Source organism: Ambystoma mexicanum, chromosome 9 (genome assembly GCF_040938575.1).
Source record: "Ambystoma mexicanum isolate Mex_15411 chromosome 9, UKY_AmexF1_1, whole genome shotgun sequence".
In the NCBI taxonomy this organism is placed as follows: Eukaryota; Metazoa; Chordata; class Amphibia; order Caudata; family Ambystomatidae; genus Ambystoma; species Ambystoma mexicanum.
The window spans coordinates 183,746,328-183,766,851 of NC_090931.1; the positions used below are offsets into that span (position 1 = coordinate 183,746,328).

Here is a 20,524-nt window from a genome sequence, read left to right on the forward strand (position 1 = left end):
AAAGTAAATAATTACAATTCTTCGCCCCCCCACCTTCTTTTCCCAGATTTACTCCAAATCGGGTGTCTCACCTCCCGAACCTTCCTCCCTTAGCCCCACAAGCTGCCTCCCCCCTCCCAAGTATCCCCTCACCAAAAATGCACACAAACACGAACACACATAGACCCACATATCAATGAACCCGTTTTCCGTCGAGGCCGCTTCCGGGTCCTGGCATGCCAGTCAGCCCCTGTTTCACAGGGGCTGACTGTTCGATTTAGAAAGACCGCTCTTTTTAAAATAAAAGGTCTCTTGACCTAATACTGGGGTTTGCACCAGCATGGCGGAAAGGAAGAAAGGTGGCGGAAACTAAGTTGTGTTCCCCTCCATCCCTCCATCCCTCTCTGCAGGACTTTCACACTTTCAATTCATGGGACGCCCCTGATGATGAGCTCCCAAGTGTGTAGGCAGGAAACAATAAGAACGGAAACAAGCAGGCGACCAGTAGAATGCAGAAAATACATGAGGTGACCACAGGCTAAGCAATGAAAGGATGCGCAATTGATGTGGCGTAAGTGTAAAAAGAAGCATCCATACAATATATAAGGCATGGCAAATGGGAATAAACCATAATATGAAGATTGTGGATTGATTTAAGAGGCAAGAATCATAAGGGGAGGCAAGCGATTGCCTGAATACCTTGGTAGCCTGGTGTTGTCTCCCACACACGTGGCAAAACTTGCAACGACGGCAGCACCAATTCTCCAGCTGGTCATCAAGAGGTTGCTCACTCTCTTCCAGGCAGAACTTGTGGAACGGCTCACAACAAACTTGGCAATAGACGAACTATAGGAAAGGTGAAGGAATATTTATTCTGACTGAAGTGTCAGTGATATAAATATACACGTACAATGTTGGTACAAGCAGGCTTCACTCCACACGGCTATCACCAAATAATATCAGAGATCATCAGACAACAGTTCAATAATAATTTACTATTCCCCTACTAGCCAAGCAGCTCAAGGAAAATGATTCGCCTGCAACATTTTTTTCCAAGCCTGAAAGCTGATTAGGGCCTCTTTTGACAACTATCTTGCATAACTCAGCCATTCAGTGGCAGGGCAATAAACAGCATACCTAGCCGAATAAATGAGCAAGTACAGGATTTGGAGTCTCTATCGGTTTTGAACCCCCGCTCCGCTTTACATCCCGGTGCACCTTGTGCAGCTCGAGGTCAACAACACAGTTTGATAAATTGAAGTGGCTATGGCTCAGTCTGGGTAGAGCTGGCTGAGGAGTTAATACTCAAAGTATTAGAAAGTAATCAATAATCAAATGAATGAAGATTGGTTACTTACCTGTAAGAATAGGTATTCGCAGTGAGCTAGCAATCTAGAGTCCCATGCTATGAGGGAGGAGTTGTATTCTAGTGTCAACCTACCCTTCTCGGCTGTAATCCTGTCTTCGAAACTTCATTAAATAAATGTGTCATTCTAGGCCATTAATTTTATGTAAGCCATTCAACATTGTTTAAATTACATGCTCTCAACTCCAAACAAATCATGGGATCTTGTTATCCACTTTCAACCAAACCAACACATACTTTTCTAGACCCATTATCTCATTGTGGAGCAGATTCTGTTCCAATAAGGATATGTGACAAATATGCTAATGTCGTCCTTGTTCCCATAGGGGGAGCCCCTTCTCATGTGGTAAGGGTGGTACGGCCACAGTCCAAGAGTTCTGCTGGGGGCGGTGAAATGGGAGAGTATCACATGGGGAGTGATCCTCCCTATGAAATTAGAGACAACTGTCAAGAGGGAATGTGCTATATTCCCTACCCTTATAACTCAAACCTCAACACTACTAATACCCAATCCTCTGTTCTGTTATAAAAGAGAGATACAACCTTCTTCTAACTACTGAGGTGAGGAAGAGTCCTGTTCCATCCTAGGTGAATACTGGTACTGTGACGAGGGAGAGGACATCAGTAATGAAGAGCACGGTAAGAATCAAAGGGCTTGGTCAAGTCTTTTTTCCCAAATTAATGGTCAGACAGCGTTCAAAAGGAACACAGGAAAACAGAAGGGGAGACTTTCTCTCGGTGCTGACTGGTAGTGCAGTAGCTGGCGTGCAGACCGATAAGAGAAGAGCAGGAGAGAAGGCAGCGGGATCCCGACAAAAGGCGAGCTCTGGAGAGGCTGTGCCGAAATGGGGAGAAGCAGTGGCTTCTTGACAGTCCACGGAGCTGGGACGCCAAGGGAATACCCTACGCCTGAAGGGAAGGTCTGGCCAGCCGATGCAGAGCTTCGAGAAGCCAGGAAACAGCCCAAATGCAGTCGGGGGAGCCAAAGTCAAGAGCCAGTGAGCCCACGGGAAAGGGTTGGGACACCGAGGCACAGTCGGGGGACGCTTAGAAGCTGCCAAATAGTGGAAGATGGCTCTGCCACCCAGACGAAGAGAAGAGTGAACATTTCACAACAGGCGGGCCCTGTCACGAGTGTAAGCAGGGCCTGCAGTGCATGAATGGAAGAGAAAGCCAATATGATATAAGGGTCTGGGGCTGGAGAAAAAGGAACGTTGAGAGGCCTGGCAGGTTAGTGAACAAGGCATACTCCATACGGATAAGGAGGAGTTAGAAAGTTGCCATCTTTGTTTGAGTACTGAATCCATGAGAATCCTAATAGCCCCAGTATTTAGCAAACTGGGACAGAAAATTAAACAAAGAGACTAAAAAATTAATATTGTATGAGTTTGACAGACAACAAGAGAAGAGCGACTACCATTTGGCAATGTGAACATTGTACACATGTGAAGTATTCCCCCTGATATTGTTGTTAAATGCGCCTGGGAAGCCAAGAGAAGACTGACTACCTCTTGGCAGTGTGAATATTGTAAACCAGGGGAAGGTATTCATTCCCCATGATACTGTTTTGAGAGGTAATTGCAAAGCCAAGAGACGAGAGACTACACCTCTTGGCTTTGTGGACACTTGAATCAGGGTAAGGGAGTCCCCCCCCCCCTAGTGTTGCAGGGAAGTGTGGAGAGGCCAGAGGAGGAAGATGTCTTTGTAGTCTTATGAACTTTGTGAGAACCTGAGACATCTTGCTGAGAATCAAACAAAGGCCAGGGGAAGAGAGTCATTCCCACTGGTATTTTGTGATCAGGGTAAGAAGGCTGAGTGACAAGAAGAGAAGAACAAGGTACTTACTTGTGGTAACGTACTTTCGATTGGATGTTCCTCCCACGTATTCCTCATCTTATGAAAGACATCCAAAGCAGTATTACATTTTTGGAGGCGGGAGTATGAATTTTGAATGTTATTACTTTTCAAGATTGGAGCATAGAACTGCCTTCCCAAATCTTCCCTCAAATTTAGAAGTATCTACACAATAATGTCTTGTAAAAGTGTGTATAGTAGACTATGTAGCTGCCTTGCAGATATCCTTTATCAGAACTCCCCTCTGAAGGGCAGAGGAATTTGCCATGCCCCTAGTAGAATGAGCCCTTAAGCCTACTGGGGGATCTTTTCCAGCTGGCCTGTAACACTTTGAAATAGCCAGTATTATTGTTCTGGATTAGGTTTGTTTGGTAATTGAAAGACCTAGTTTATGACCTGTATACCCAATGAAGAGTTGATCATGCTGGCGTAATTCTGGCATTCTTGAAATATAAAAGCTTAGAGCTCGCCTTGTGTCGAGTCTATGAAATCTTTCCTCTTCCTTGCCAGGATGAGGTGGTGGATAGAAGGTTGAAAAAACAATTCCTGTGCAAAATGGTAATCCGATACAATTTTGGGTAGGAATGAGGGTTTGACTTAAGGACAACCTTGTAAAAGGTGGTAAACAGAGGCTTACAGGATAAGGCCTGCAACTCACACGCCCTGATTTTATCACAACCGACAAAATAGTTATGAAAGTTTGCAAACTTAATGGACAGGAATAGAGTGGCTCAAAAGGAGTACACATCAAAAACTTTAAAATCAAATTAAGGTCCCAAGTTGGGACTTGAAAAGGTGTAGGAGGAAACACATGTGCGAGTCACCTTAAGAAAGTGAGTTATTAACAGTATTTTGAAGTATGATGCCTCTTCCGAGGTGCACTTAAATATGGAATGCGCTGTCAGATAACCCTTAATTGTTCCAATCTGGAGCCCCAGATTTGCTAATTGTAACAAAAAAGATAACACCCTAGGTGTGTCGCATTGAAAAGGATCCACATCCTTTTCCCTACACCAGCTGCAAAACTTGTTCCAACGGCAGCGGCATAAGGATTTTGTTGCTGGCCTTCTGGCCGTAAGCAAAATCTCCATTATGTCCTCCAAGTCCCAATCCTTATATATCAACCTCCCAGAAACCATGCATGAAAGCTGAGTGCACCTGACCCGCCTCACGCAAGAGAATATCCTCTCTTTGTGAAAGACGCACTGGAAGGCAGATGGACAGATCGTACTATGTCCCCCTGGCCCAATCCGCGGCAATTAGGATCATGGATTTCCCGAATGTTCTCTACCTCCTGATCACTTGAGGAATGATGGGGACTGGAGAAAACGAGTAAAAAAGTGGAAACTCCCAGTCCACCACGAACACGTCTCCTAAAGCTCCTCTTGGGGCATATTCACTGGAGCAAAACAGTTTGCACTTCCGGTTGACACTGGTCACAAACAGATCCACTTGAGGGATTCCCCAAACGATGAAGTTCTCTTGAAGGACTTCCTGAGCTAGTTCCCACTTGTGGGAGACTGCTCTGCCTGCTCAGAGCGTCCGCCACCGTGTTATCCTTGCCAGCTAGGTGAACTGCTGACATGGATAATCCTTCTTGAATTGTCCAGAGCCAGAGCTGCATTGTCTCTCTGCACAATAGCAGTGACCCTACACCACCTATCTTGTTGAGGTAGTACATGGCCACTGTGTTGACAGTCATTATCAGGACATGCTTTCCCTGTACAGAGGGCAGAAAGGTCTTTAGTGCTAGTCTGATTGCCCTCAGCTCCAAAAGGTTGATAAGTAGTTTGGACGACTGCTGACAGTCAGATTGTTAGCGTGGGCTCCCCACCCCATGAGTGAGGCGTCCGTAACTACTGTTATCTATGGCCATGGTAGTCAAAAAGGTTCCCCCTTCAAAATGTTGTCCTCGCAGGCCCCCCACAGGAGATCTTGTGCGACCTAGCTCGGAACCTGAAGTAGGTCTGATATGCTATCTGAAAATTGAGACTATTGTGTCCTGAGAGCCATTGAAGGGATCTCATTCTCAGCAGAGCCTCTCACACCAGGAAAATGCAGGATGCCATGAGGCCGAGCAACCTCAGAAAGTCGAAGGCCGGAAGATGCTGGGCACTCTGGAATTTGGTGACTATCTGCAGAATGTGTTGAGCCCTCACCTCGCATGACAAGGCTTTTGCCAAGGATGCATCCAGGTCCGCTCCGATGAATTGGAGCTTTTGAGATGATATCATGTGGGACTTCTTGTAATTGAGGGAGGAGTCCAGTTTGTGGAGAGAGTGGCAGGTTACGCTGAGATGTTTCAGGGCTTGTTCCGGTGAACGTGCCCTGATCAACCAATCGTCTAGGTAGGGGTATACATTAATCCCCCCCTCTCCTGAGACTCGCTGCCACCACCGCCATTAGCTTGGTGAAAACCCTTGGGACGGAGATCAGCCGAATGGCACAACTCTAAACTGATATTGAGAACCGCCAACAGCGAACCTCAGGTACTTTCGGTGCTTGTGATGGATTGGCACATGAAAGTAAGCATCCTGAAGGTCCAGTGACACCATCCAATCCTGGAGTTGGAGGGCCTGAAGGATTTGAGAAAGTGTGACCATCCTGAAGGAACAAGCTACTTACCTGTAACTATTGTTCTCCGGAATGGGTCTGGCATGGATTCACATGCTCATGACTATACCCTGTCGTTAGGCTGGGAATCCTAGGTAAAAGAAAAAAACAGATCACTGTCAATCACAAACTGTATTTCTCCTTTAAACCAATCACTGTCCTCGGAGTCAGACTGCCCCCAGCCAATGACAGTCCTCTCACTAAGCCCCTTCCCTGGCAGCCATCGTCAGATTTGGTAAGCACGTAAAGTGGCAGTAAGACCAAGAAGAACAGCAGAGGGGACGGGTAGGGAGGGTTCACATGTAAATACATGCGAGACCTATGCTGGAGAACAATAGTTACAGGTAAGTAACTTGTTCCTTCTCCAGCATGGGGTCTGGCATGGATTCACATGCTCATGAATAACAAATACATAGCAGTACAACATTGCACAAAAACGGGAGGTGGCAAAGCTCCATAGAAGCAATCAACTCTTACCTCTGGAACAGATTCACCTCAGTTACGTAGCACTGCTTGGCCGACACTGGATTCTTCCCTGGAATCCCTGCCGACGCAGTAGAACCTCGTTAAGGTGTACCTGGATCTCCACGTAGCTGCCCTGAGATGTCCAGCAGGGGCACACCAATCAGGAACAGACAAGGCCTTCCCATGGTTCACCGGACGCAAGTTCACGAACAGCTGCAAAGTCTTCCGAAAGCCCTTCATGCATGTCACGTAGAACTTCAGGGCACGAGCAACGTCCAGCAAGTGTATGGCCCTTCAGCCGGTGACAAAGGATTCAGGGAAAAAAACAGTTACAAAGGCTCATTGAGATGGAATTCCGAAGGAACCTTCGGCATAAAAGAGAGGTGCATCCACAGTATGACACCCGATTTGTGGAAAATCAGGTATGGCTGTTTGCAGGATAGTGCCTGGATCTCACCTACCCTCCTGGCAGAGGTGATGGCCACAATGAAAGCCGTTTTCCACGAGCGGAACTTGAGGGGGGCCTAATACACAGGCTTGAATGGGGCCCCCAGGATCCTCGTCAGCACCACGTTGTGTTCCCACTGCGGGGCTGGCGCCTTCACCGGCGGGAAAGATCAAAAAAAGTCCTTTGAGGAAATCCTTGACGAGTCGATGAGACCAGAGTGACGATCTTCCTGGAGACCTGGTGTAGCAGGAGATAGCCACCAGATGAACCTTGATAGAAGTGTGTGCTAGACCGGCCTTGAGCAAGGAGAGCAGGTATGGGAGAACCTACAGGGCCGTGACCCTCAACGGGGTAATTTTCTGCGACCGGCACCAGGTAGCAAAGCGCTTCCCCTTGTGATTGTTGCACTTGAAAGTCGGCGACGCCCTGGCATTGGCGAGGATCTGTCTGCAGTCTGCAGGCAACGCGTATCCACCAAACTCTAGGGCTGCAGGAACCAAGCCTTCAGATTCAGCTACCCTGGGTCATGATGCAGGATAGCGCCTCCTTCTCTAGTAAGCAAATCAGAAACTACCGGCAGCTTGACCGTGGGTGACGCTGACGGACTGAGAAGGCCTGGATACCAAATCTGCCACTGCCATGCTGGAGCGATGAGTATCATCCTGCATCTGCACTGTTTGAGAGTGTTGATGACTTGTAGCAGTAAAGGCAACGGGGGAAACACATACAGAAACAGGCCTCGCCACGGGAAGGAGAACGCATCCCACAGGCTCCTTGGTTGGTGGAACCTGCTGGCAAACATCTGGCATTTGGAGTTCGCTATCGTCGCAAACGGGTGGATCTGGGGCCTACCCCACTTGCCAAAGATGCGGTCCACCTGATCCTGCAGAAAATCCCACTCACGGCAGGGGCGCAACTCTCTGCTGAGTGAGTCTGCGATGGTGATATTGACTCCCGCTAGGTGAAGAGGGACGAGAAACATCTCTTGACCGACGGCCCAGCACCACAAGTCCTGTGCTTCCTTGGAGAGCGCTGAGGATTGAGTGCCCCACTTTTTCCTGATGCAGAACATTGTGGTAGAGTTGTCCGTGAAGATCCTCACCACCTTGCCCTTCAGAGATGGAAGGAACGACTTGAGGGTGCAGAACACTGCTCGTAGCTCCATGATGTTCATATGGAGGTTCTTCTCTCCTCCGGTAGCCACAGGCCTATGGAGTGTAGTCATCCGCTGTGGGCTCCCCACGCCCAGAGCGATGTTGGAGTGAATGCTCCACCACTGCATCGCCTGACGGAACTCCTCGTCGAGCAGGATCTTATCCGTAAAGCTTACAGACATCTGTATCCAGCAAGCGTTCAGGATCTCCTGAAGAGGTTGCATCCGTAACCTACAGAGCTGGATATGGTAGATGCACGACGATATCATGCCGAGCAGCGACTTGATGGTTTGCACGGTGGCGATCTTCATTGACAACAGGCGTTGCACTGTCCCCTGAATGGACACTACTCTAACCTCCAAGGGCAAAGCCAGGCAGGAGACTGTGTTGAGTCTGGCTCCTAGGAACAGCGTGTTCTGCAATGGCGTCAAGCAGGACTTCGGATAATTGATGGAGAATCCCAAATCCGTCAGTAGTTGAACAGTCGTCTTGTGTGTCTGACGGCTAACTCTCACAAGCTGGCCCGGATGAGTCCGTCGACGAGGTACGGGTACACATGTATCCCTTGTAGACGCAGATGGGCCGGCACCGGTGTCAGGTACTTCGTGAACACCCTGGGGGCCGACTTCAAGTCGAAAGGAAGGGCCGTGAACTGGAAGTGTCGTCCCTGCACTACGAAGCGTAGAAACATTCGGTGCTTCTAGTGAAGGGGGACGTGGAAGTAGGCGTTCTCCAGGTTCAGCGACGCCAAGAAGTCTCCTTTTTCCAGTTGATCGAGCATATGCTGCAAGGTGACCATCCTGAATTTTTGGGACTTGAGGTACTTGTTCAGACGCCGTAGGTCCAGAATGGGCCTCCAGCACCTGCGTTCTTTTTGATGAAAAAGTATCTGGAATAGACTCTGGAGCCCTGTAGGTGTCGGGGAACCAGCTCTATCGCACCTTTTCGTAGCATGGCCCATGCCTCCTTCCAAGAGCTGAGGGATGTGCTGCTCCTGCAGGGCCACAGGAGGGATCTGCGGACACCTGTGCTGAAACTCCAGGGTATGCCCTTGGGTGAGAGCGTCCCGCACCCATCTGTCGGTGGTGATCTTCTCCCACTCGCTGATGAATCCCTTCAGCCGTCCTCCCACCAGGGTGCACGGGTAGGGGCCCGATATCCTGGCCGGTTCAGGCCTGCTTTGGCGCCGGTGTTCTCCCTTGTGGGAGACGGCGGCACTGGCCATCTCCACCATAAGCCTGGGACCGGCCTCTGCAGGCTTCCTGAGTCGTGGTTCTTGAAAGTTGACGGTACGATGAGGAAAAACCTTTTGACAACCTGCTTGACTTCCACCTGGAGGAGCGAAAGCAAGAGCAGTGCTGCTGGAGTGTGCCCAGGGAACGGGCCGTCACTGTATCCACCTTGATGGCCTGCAGGGACTCATCGACGACTATCGCAAAAAGGTCATCTCAGCCGAAAGGCATGTCCAGCACCCTCGCCTGGACCTCCTGGCGGACATTTGTGGCCTTCGACCAGCCCTGCGGACGAAGGCAGACACCATGCCCCATCTGCCAGACCCTGTGTCGGCAAAGTCCAAAGCCACAGTGATGGTGTGATCCGACACTACCTCTCCCTCCTGGAAGCGGGCGATCGTTTCGATCCTCTTGTCATCCGGGAGGAACTCCAGAATCGAGCCCAGCTTGTACCAAAGCTCCCTGTGGTACCTGCCTAGGATCGCCAGCGCATTGACCGCTTTGATGGTGGATGCCTTGGTGTAAATGACCTTCCTTCCCATGGCGTCCATCATCTTCCCGTCGCTGTCTGGAGGTACTGAAGACTATGAGGACGGGGTAGCCGACCGTTTCCTCGCGGCTGCCAAAACCACTGAATCCTGCGATGGGTGAGACCTGAGTCACTTGGGTGCGGATTCTGTCACCCGGTACTACTTCTCAAGCATATCTCGTTTGTCCGGAGCCGTGCAAAGTTTCTTCAAGAGGGCCCTGCTCCCACACATCCTCCAGAAGGGGCACCGCTGTGATGGTCCTCCTCTTGGCCTCTCGCCACTGGTATAAGAAACCCTCCTTGATTTCCTCTGGTACAAGCTGGAAAAGCTCAGAGGCTTTGGCAACCATGGAATGGAACAATCCCACCTCATCTGGTGGGGACGCCCTCGGCTGCGGAGACCCGCCGCCCGCTGGGACAATATCGTCATCAGTCGTCGCCTTGGGGGTATCCGTCCCCATGTCCTGGTCCATCGGGTGAGAGGGCACCCCGGCGCAGATGTGGAGACTGAAACAGGGGCATCAGATGACGCTTCCTGTTCTTTGCCTGAGGCTGATCTGGAGTCAGGGGGGCCATAGGAACCAGGCCCTGCGGCATCCTCTTCTAGATCTCTGACACCAAAGTGTGGAGGGTCGACAGGATGTCCAGAGATACGTCCCTCGGCAGAGCTGGTGTGATTGCAACACTAGGCCCTGCGCCGTTGTTGCCGTCGTGCTTCTCCACGAAACTTCCATGGCCTGGGACACGGCCTAGGGCTGGTCTGGGGCCTCCTTGCCCCCTCCGTTTTTTCCACCGTGAAGGATCGGAGCCGGGCTCAGAGACAGCATCCTTTTCTCCGGCATGCCAGCAGACTTCGCCAAAGTCACTGTAGCGGTTTCTCGCCTCAGAGGCAGGGACACTTTCTGCATTGTGGGGGTTACCTTTAAGGTGCCAGCCCCTTTTGCCTTATTGAGAGCAGCCGCCACCAGCTCTATCGTCGACAAAGACTTCTCCTGAACTGCTTGAGCCTTCTTGGGCAGTTCGGACATCTTCTCCTCCGTCCCTGGCTTCTCCCGCAGTTTAGCGGGGTTGGACGATTTCCTTTACGAGGAGGAGCTTGAACGCTGGCTGGCAATTGTGGTGGATGGTGATGTCGATCGCGCCAGTCCATCGCGGGACCCCCCTTGCGCGGCAACCCTATGGAACCGGACTTGCGGTGCTTGGTCATGTCTTGGGTCCCCAAGGATGAGGTGTCCACAAAGGACTTAGAAGTCCGCTGCTCGGACCGGCCAGTCCTGGGTGAGGAATGACCCTGCTCAGAGCACGGCGCAGAAGCCTTGGCATTCAGCCACGCTGACAGTCTACTGTGCCTATCCTTCGTCGTATTCTTGGAGAAGTCGAGGCAGATCTCACACTCTCCTTCCTTGAGGTCCGGTTAAAGACAGTAGAGGCATTGGAGGTGTTTGCCCTCCACAAACACGTTCCGTAGCCCGCACTTGATGCAGGGACTGACGAGGGATCTTACTTCCTTCTTCTACTCTGTCGCAAGTTAGGCCAGATGGCCTTCTGGAAACTTCGAAGAAAACTTAGATGATCTTCGCACTTGAGGGGCGCTGAAATTTACCGACAACAGATCCCTGCTGTCGGCAGTTGGAGAGAAGAACACAGAGGCCCTTTTTAAAACAAAAATATAACTTTTTTCTGTCAAAAAAAGAAAAAAACGTTGAAGTAGCTCACAGGGCAAACCTCGAGGACTCCCAACACTGAAATGTGCAGGAAAAATCTGAAGATGGCTGCCAGAGGAGGGGCTTAGGGAGAGGACTGCCATTAGATGGGGGCAGTATAAACCAGAGGACAGTGATTGGTTTAAAGGAAAAATCCAGTTTGTAAGTGAAAGTTACAGTTTTTTTCTTTTACTGATCTTGGCCTGACAATGGGGAATATCCATGAGGATGTAAATCTATGCCAGACCCCATGCTGGAGAACTTGTCCTTCCTGAGGAACTTGTTCAAGTATCACAAGTCCAAGATGGGTCTCAGTCCTCTGTCCTTCATGGGGGAATCAGGAAATAGGGAGAGCACCATCCTTTGTTCCTCTCCATTACAGGTACGGGCTCTATAGCACCTTTCTCTAGCAGGCTCAAAACTTCCTGTAACAGGAATGGATCTGGAACATTTAGCGAATGTCTTCCCAGTGGATGATCCTGAGGTCTCTGTATAAAGGGGAGGCAGCAACCCTGGGCTACTGAGTTCAGTGCCCATGCATCCAAAGTAATACCTCGCCTTTCTTTCAGATGCCGTGACAGTCTGCCTCCCAGCGGGGTGTCGCGAGTCAAGACCTCAGAGATTTTGAGGTGGCTGAAGCAGCAGCTGATGGTAAAGATGCCACAGCTTGGGCAGGCTTTGCACCACTCCCTCGTCCACCACGAGGGAATCTTCTTTGTCCTCTTTGACCAGCCAGTCCTCTTGCTCTTCCAACTGAGGAATAGAAACAAAAGTACCTACCTCTCCAAGATAATCCGCTGGGGTGAAATGGCTGTGGCTACCTGATGGCAGGACATCGGGACTTGGCTGCCGCCTTTGAGGTCTGCAGCTTTTCAAGGCTTTCGTCATCTCTATTACCAAATAAATCAGAGCTGTCAAAGGGCATGTTGAGGAGTCTAGATTGTAGGTCAGGTGCAAATCCGAACTTCCTCAACCATGTAAATCTGCGTATTACAGTGCGGTCAGCGGAGTCCAGACCTGTTATAAGATACTCACACATAGCCTCTTTGCCATCTCTTATCAGGTTCATGAAGCCGTCTCTTTCCTCCCCTTTGGGGATGTGATCAGCCGCCATGGCTACACAGTACCACAGGGTGAATGTAAATTACGACAGGGCACATGTAGAGTTAGCAGACTTTAATGCCATGCTTCCAGCAGAAAAAAAAACATTTTCGCCCAGGAATCAATACGTTTATCATCCCTATATGGAGGGCAAGTAGGGTACGCAGATTGCTTAGTGGTGGACATGGCTGCCTGGACCACTAAACTTTCCGGTGTCAGATATTTTGGCAGGTAGCTTGGGTTGCTACTGGATGGCCTATATTTCCTGGTTAGGTTTCTATTTACTGCAGGACTAGATTCCGGAACCTCTCAGTTTGCTATTAACTCTTTTTTGGAGTGCCACATGAAAAGGTAGTATCGGATTACTTTGTGGACCTTTGTCCAATATGTTTGTGAGATCTTCCTGCTCAAATGGTGGAGCAGGTCTACTCCATCCTAACAAATGTATAACCTTGGTCATAAGACGTCTGTATGATTAGCCGGGTCTGGCTTCCCAAAGTCTAATTCTGGAGAAGTGTCGACACCACTAACTGTTTGTAAGGTATCATGTAGCTGCCTGACTCGGATTTCCTCTGAGATGAAACTTTGTGGAACATTAGGAGTAATCCTATGTATATTAGGAGTATCCAATTGAAGGCCAAAAAGTGGGGTCTCATCTGACGTCTCATAACCCTCATATATTGAGGTTAAAGACTTGAAAAAGTCCTTTTTGGGTAAAGGTTTAAGAGTCTTTTCCTTTTCCTATGGTTTTTGCGGTAAAGGCGTTAATAACTGCACCGCCGGCGTCAATTTTTTGGTCTTAGACTGTATCAACGATTTTGGCGGCGATGATGTCGACGTCCGTGGCGTTGATGGTATCGACGACATACTCTTCGAGGGACAGAGTATTGGACGTTTTCTCATCCCGTCGAGTACTTGAAGAATCACAAGAGGTTTTAGGCTTAAGACCTAGGCTCGAGGGCGTGCAGGGTTTTGCGTTGGCCTTATGCTTGTCATCGACTGTAGCATAGCCTTCTTTGTGTTTCGAGGAGGACGGGCCTCATTCTCGAGAATTTTAACCATCTGTTTCCTGAAATATTCCCACTTATCTTTTGCAGAGGATTTAGTTGGGCAGACTAAGCTTCTTTCCTGAGAAGTATCTGAGGAAGAAGAAGAAGAAGAGGTGATCTATGATGCCGTCTCTGATTTTTTTGAAGATGAAGAGCAGTGTCTGCTACTGAAATGAGATCATTCTTTTGATCTTTTTTATGAGGAGATGAATCTCTCAACTCATGGGACGACCCAACTTTCGATAAAGTAGAAGGGAATTTTGGGGCAATCCTACCCGCTGACAATTTAGCTTTGTGCTCTTTTACGGCCTTACATATCATCGACTGACAAGACCGACAGTAGGAGGTTTCCTGCTCGACGCTCAGGCACCAGATGCATATTTTATGCAGGTCCGTGAAGGACATTTTGCCGTCGCATTTTAGGCACTTTTTAAAGCTGGTCTTCGGAGTAACAGGTGTCGAAGACAAGGCCATATCTAAAACATTTTCTGATGAAAACTGAAGCACGCCCTAATTCTCGAAGCTATCACATGCAAAAAGAACTTTGCTACCTTGGAACTTTGTGTTTCTTATACTTTCGAACATTGTTTTTTTTTTCCTCCCAATTTAGAACTTTGTTTTGGAAAAGGAACTGAAGACCTGGAAGAAGGGAGTCATTCCCTCGGGCAAAATTCACACCTACAATTGGAACTGTAGTCCATTGTTCTGGATCAAGAAGACCCAAATCCTTTTCTAGTTTAGTTGAGCATGTGAATGGACAGAAAATAGGTTTTTGGCACACAACAGTTGACTCGCTGCTTTACACAGACATCCTGAATAACTCCTTAGTTTTGGTTCAGGCAGGGAAACCCCTCTCAGAACACCCTGGGCACTGACTTCAGTCCGAAAGGAAGGGCCTTGGACTGGTAGTGCCTTCCCTGTACCACGAAGCGCAGGAACTTCCGATGCTTCTTGTGAATGGGGACGTGGAACTATACATCCTCCAGATATACCGAAGATCACGTGCTGCAATGTGACCAACCTGAATTTTTGGGACTTCAGATATTTGTTGAGGTGCCGCAGGTCTAGAATGGGCCTCCAGCCCCTGGTCGTCTTCTTTACCAAGAAGTATCTGGAGTAGACTCCGGAGCCCTGGTGTCACTTTGGAACCAGCTATATCGCCCCCTTTTTTAGCATGGCCCGTACTTCCTGCAGGAGCAGAGGGATGTGCTGCTCTTGCCCGGCCACCAGTGGTATCCGCTGACACTTCTGCTGGAATTCTAGAGTGTGTCCGTGGGTGACAGCGTCCAACAACCATCGGTTGGTGGAGATCTTTTCCACTCGCTGACGAAGCCCGCCAGCCGGCCTCTCAGCGGGGTGTATGGGTGAGGGCCTGAAGTCCTGGCCGGTTCAATCTTGTTTCGGGGCCTGCGTGCCGCCTTGGTAGCGACTACGCCGTCGGCCACCTCCACCGAAAGCCTTGGAACGGCCCTTGTAGGCCTCTTGGGTCGTGGTCCGGGAGGGTTGACGTTACGAGGACCACCATCCGCCGAACCACTTCGACAATCTGCCTGATTTTCCGCCGGAGGCACAGAAGGATAGAGGATGCTGCTGAAGAGTGCCCAGGGCACGGGCCATTTCTGTGACTGTTTTATTGGCCTGCAACGGCTTTCCTAAAGAGGTTGTCCCCGAAGGGCATGTCCAGCACCCTCGTCTGGACCTCTTGACGGAAGTTGGTGGCCTTCAACCAGCCACGACGACGGAGGCACACACCGTTCCACATCTGTCAGAACCCCATGTCCGCGATGTCCAGGGCCACAGTGATGGCATGATCCGATGCCACCTCGCCTTCCTGGAGGATCTCAAGCGCCTAGACTGCTTGTCAGGTAGAAATTCCAACAGCGGGCCATCTTATACCACAGCTCCCTGTCATATCTGGCCAGGATTGCAAGTGCGTTAGCTGCCTTAACCGTTGTCGCTGCCGAGTAGATCACTTTCCTACCTGTGGTGTCCAACTTCTTCCCCTCGTTGTCTGGGGCAACAGAGGCTGAAGATGAGTTGTTAGAAGACTTCTTCCTCGCTGCCGCCAAGACCACTGAGTCCGGGGAGGGCTGCGACCGTAGGCACTTGGATGCGGACTCCGGCACCCGGTATTTCTTCTCTAGCCTATCCCTCTTTGCCGGGGCTGAGGCTGGGTTTCTCATCAGCGCCAGGCCCTCATCCCAAATGTCGTGTCGTCCAGGAGAGGTACCGCCGGAATGTTCTTCCTTTTGGCCTCAAGTCGTTGGAAAAGGAACATTTCCTCCTTGGTCTCTTCTGGCGTCAGCTGGAAGAGCTCTGACGCTAGGGCGACCATGGCGTTGAATGACCCCACTTTGTCTGGGGTAGAAGTCCTCGGCGGCAGAGAAACGCCTCTGTCGTCCTCCGTGTCTGCAGTTGCCGTGTTTGTCCCCGTATCCTCAGGTGGGGAGCCGGGAGGGGTGGGGGGGAGAGCATGTGCAGCAGTTGATGAGGCGGCGTAGGGTGCCGCTTTCTCTTCGCCAGCAGTGGTGGGCCCGGTGCTACCGAGGCAGGAGGTGCAATTGCATCCTCTTCCGGATCTCCGACACTAGGGTCTTGAGAGTTGAGAGGATGTCCAGCGAAACGTCCCTGTGAGGTGTCGGGCGGGGGGTAGGCTTGCTGGGCCCAGCGCCCATGTCGTCGTCGGCATTCCCGCCATCGCCTTCTCCCTCAGCGTTTCCACCGTCGTCCTCAGCATTCCCGCCATCGTCAAAGTCGTTCCCCACGACCTCCGGGACCATGTGAACGACACCAGGTCCTCCTCATCCGAGGAAATATCCGTGCCCTGGAGCACGGTTGAGGCCTGTACTCCCCCCACCCCTATTTTTGCATTCTGAGGTGTCGGTCTCAGGCTTAGGGATGGCATCCTCTTCTCCGGCGTTTTCTCCATTGGCTTAGCCGAGGCCTCTCGTCTGGGGGGTAGGGCCACTCTGGGCGCCGCCAGGGTCCCCTGGACCAGGTCAGCCCCCTTTGCCTTCGAGAGGGCGGCCGCAACCAGCTCCATCATCAAGGATGACTTTGTCTGGACCACCTGGCCTTCAGGGGCAGGTCGGACACATTTCCCTGCAACTTGGTCTTCTCCGGTTTCTCCGCCAGCTTCCCTGGGTTAGCCGATTTCCTCTTCGAGGAGGAGCTGGAGCGATGACTGGAGATGGCGAAGATGAACGCGTCCTGCCCGTGGCGGGACCCGTTTGCGCCGGGACCCAGACAGAAACTGACACGCCGTGCTTGGCATTGTCTTGGGCATCCACGGATGGAGCGCCCTCGAAGGACTTAGAAGCCCGCTCTTCAGACCGACCAGTCCTGGATGAGGCATGCCCCTGCTTGCCGCACGGGGTAGAGGCCTTGGCATTGAGCCATGCCAAAAACCTATTGTGATGATCCTTGATGGTGCGCTTGGAGAACCCAAGGCAGATTTCACAATCCGCTTCCCTATGGTCCGGATTAAGACAGTAGAGGCACTGGAAGTGTGTGTCCTCCACAAACAATTTCCTCAACCTGCAGCTGAAGCAGAGCTTGAAGAGGGAGTCTCCCTCCTTCTTCACCTCCGACATGGTCCAGCGTGCAGTGTAGGCTCGATGGCCTTCTGGAATCTTCAATGGAACACTCGACGATTCTTGACCTTGCGGGGCATTGAAAAATGCTGACAAACACATCCCTGCTTGCCGGTCAAAGGAACAAAAGAGCACACAGGCTCTATTTAACAAAAATAGAAACTTTTTTTATCGAAAAAGCACGAAAACATAGAAAAGCTCTCGAAGCAAAACACGAGGACTCCCAACACTTGAACGTGCGGTAAACATCTGAAGATGGCTGCCAGAGGAGGGGCTTAGGGAGAGGCCAATCATTGGCTGTGGCCAGTATGACCCAGACCTCAATGATTGGTTTAAAGAATGACAGTTTGTAAGTGAAAGTGAAACTTTGTTCTTTTACAGAGGATTCCTTGCCCGACGACGGGGAATATTCATGAGCATGTGAATCCATGCCAGACCCCATGCTCGAGAGACATACTTCCAGCAGCTCGCCGTGAACCGAACACTCAGCATGTGCTCCGTTATGGAATGGTGCTTTTTAGTGTTGGGTCTTACACAAGGGGAACAAAGGAAAGCGTAAACAGACTTCCAGCAGCTCGTCGTGAACCAAACACTCAACACACATTCCACCAAAAATACCTTTGGTAAATGTCTAGGGGGATATACAAGTATTCCCATTGCACAGCAATGGAAGATGCCTTGTGCAATATGAAAAAGTTACACAAACAGTTAACATGTCAAAAGACAAAAGGGAAACAGTTTCCCAGTACTGACAGTCTCAAGGACTAATCAGTTTCCCCATAACAAATGAGCAAAAAGGCCAGTGAAGTGAAGCTGAATGCTTCACTTTTCAGCAGAAAGTCAGTACAAGGTGTCAAATAAAAGCAACACGTTGAGGGTACATGAAAGTTGCATAAAAGAGAAATCTTTCCAAACACCAGATCACAGAATTCCGTATGAGGTCACGCACTTGCCCGGAAAGCTGCTGCTTTCGTGGCTAGTGATGCCTTTGGGGGTGGAACTGTATAGTCCCACTCCAAATCCGTGGTGCCAGAAAGGGTGGGTGTGCGGCAAATGTGTAACCAGTAGTTGTCCCTGATTGGACAACTACTGACTTTTTGACTGGTGCAGATCCTTACCATTGTTGGGATTGGACTTTCTTCCAAACTGAAAGAGGACCTCTACAGCCATTTCTAAAGATCATCGTTGGAGCCAAGAATCCCTCGAAGAAGAACAGCCTGCTGAAGATCCGAAGAAGACTCCTTAAGTAATCCTGAATCCCTTCCTGTGTCCGGCCTGATGAGCCCTGTTTGACTATACCTGATCTCCAAAGACCCTGAGCGATGCTTCAGCCCTTGGACTATTGGGACCAACTAGTCTTGACGCCTTCTTGAGGACCATGCCATTCTGAGCTTTCAGAAGTGTCCTTGGACTGTCCGGTGGACTGAACAGTTTTTTTGTGGGCTACCTCACCAGAGTGTTGCTGTTCCGTGTTCACACATGGAATTGTGCTGTTCGCAAGCTTGTGCCACAATTCTCCTCCTCCCTAATTTCAGGGTCCCAGCATCAAGGGATCCTGTCACATAGCAGCTTCTGTGACTGCAACTGGAAGGACGCCTGTCATTGCCTAGGTGTGGAGAACGTCGCTGGAACTCGCCTTTCCAGAACCTGTGAAATGACATGAGGAGTTATGCATCAGTGTTTCTTGCATTTCTTAATCAACAGAAGTTGCATCTTGCAGCTGCACCTGACTGGGAGAATCCTCAAACCCGCAACTCATGAGCCCCACTCAATGGAACCAACGACTGAAGATGGAGCCCAAGCTACCCCAGACGATCCATAAAGTAAACAGGGACAATCGAAGTTGGGCGGAGTAAGTAAATGCAGTGCATCTGTCCCCACCTGCACTCAAGAGGATAACATTGGGAATAAGTCATTTTGGCTCCTACATTCCATTCCACTCATCTTTTGGTCGTCGAACCTGGGTAGAGTAACCCAAAATATAAGAAAAGATTTACTTATCTTTAGTAAAATTGTTGAACATTTTGAACCAACACAAGTAAATTACAATTTACCTGCAGAGACTCCATTCTGGGGACAAACATTGTGGCTCCTGAGACCTTTGGGTACAAGCCTGCATTCTTCTTAGGGTTTGGACTGCTAAAGTTAGGTTATTGGCTTGTGACGTGGTTCCATCATTCATTGCCTCTAATCTACTTACCCATTTTACTAACTAAGGGCCTCATCACGAGTTGGGCGCCAACCCCGGCGGTATTATCGCCAGGGCTATTAGCCCTACCGCCAAATCCCCTGGCGGTATTAGGTCTGGATCACGGGTTTGGTGGAACAGTAAGTCCCAATTCCCCCATTGGGCCCATTCGGGAATTTCCCATTCCCCATTGGGCCCAATGGGGAATGTTCGGCGCTATTACCGCCGAAAATCAGCAAAATCGTGGCGGATTTGCCCCCAACTCAGAGCTGGGGGAAAATTTGCCAAGCCTGTGATTTGGCAGACCCTTAAATGCGGCGGTAATAGCGTTACCGCCAAACTCGTGATGAGGCCCAAATTCAGTTGATGTATATTTGAACCTGTGGTGATTGTATCAGAGTATTGTTTGATAATACTAGCCGTTAATTCATTTTCCAGTGTGTTCAGAAGGCTCATAATAAATAAGTGTAGGTTTTATATTTACTGTCTAAATTAAATGATTGTGTGCCATGCTGTGTGTACTCATTGAGTGCCCCTGACTCCACTCACACTCTCCTGAGAATAAGCCTTGACAGCTCATCCACGTACCTTCATTGGATTTTGACAAACCCCTCAGACTTCCCTGTTCACTATAACTAGGGTGGCCTCCTAAATTGTGTCCCCCAGGACAGATTCTAGAAATCCATCTCAACAAAAATGTTTTATGATGTCCAAAAAGATCTTTATATGGTGTTAGGAGATTTTTGTAGGTCATAAGGTACGCCAATTGTTGGTATATATGCATGGTTGGAAACAAGTTAGTCCTAACTCTCACATTGGAAATGAAGCAGAGCATCCCAGCGTTAGTCTCAAGAAGGGTGAGGGGCTGTCAGAATCTACATCTTATACACACAAGCACTCAAAGGTTTGCCAGAGTATCATTATTGAAAATATATATCCTGTATGTAAAAGTGGTGCATTCAAGTAATATCTACAAACGGGTAATACAAATCAAGCATCAAAATTAAAAACAGTAAAACAGTCTCTAGAAGACACACAGTACAATTTAAAGTAACACAGATTCAAAGGTATGTATAATTTTGATACATTTTTAAAGGATCAGAAAGTTTCTTACACAGACTACAACGATCCAAAGCTCATAGCCAGCTCGCAGTAAAAGGGAAAAGGTAATGTGAAGAGCCAGAAATGACACAGAAAGCTTAGAATGGTGGTCATAAACTTTGATTTACAATAATAAGGGGTTGGAAAAT

At 49.6% G+C, this 20,524-nt stretch overlaps 1 protein-coding gene across 5 annotated transcripts in view; it reads right to left on the minus strand.

The window, feature by feature from the left end:
- KMT2A (lysine methyltransferase 2A) overlaps positions 1 to 20,524 on the minus strand; it is a 2,049,111-nt gene that overhangs the window by 1,209,950 nt on the left and 818,637 nt on the right. For all 5 annotated transcript variants that reach the window (XM_069614436.1, XM_069614434.1, XM_069614435.1 and 2 more), the window contains exon 11: positions 679 to 825. In XM_069614436.1, the coding sequence (XP_069470537.1) occupies positions 679 to 825 (147 nt within the window). The remainder of the gene's footprint in view (positions 1 to 678; positions 826 to 20,524) is intronic.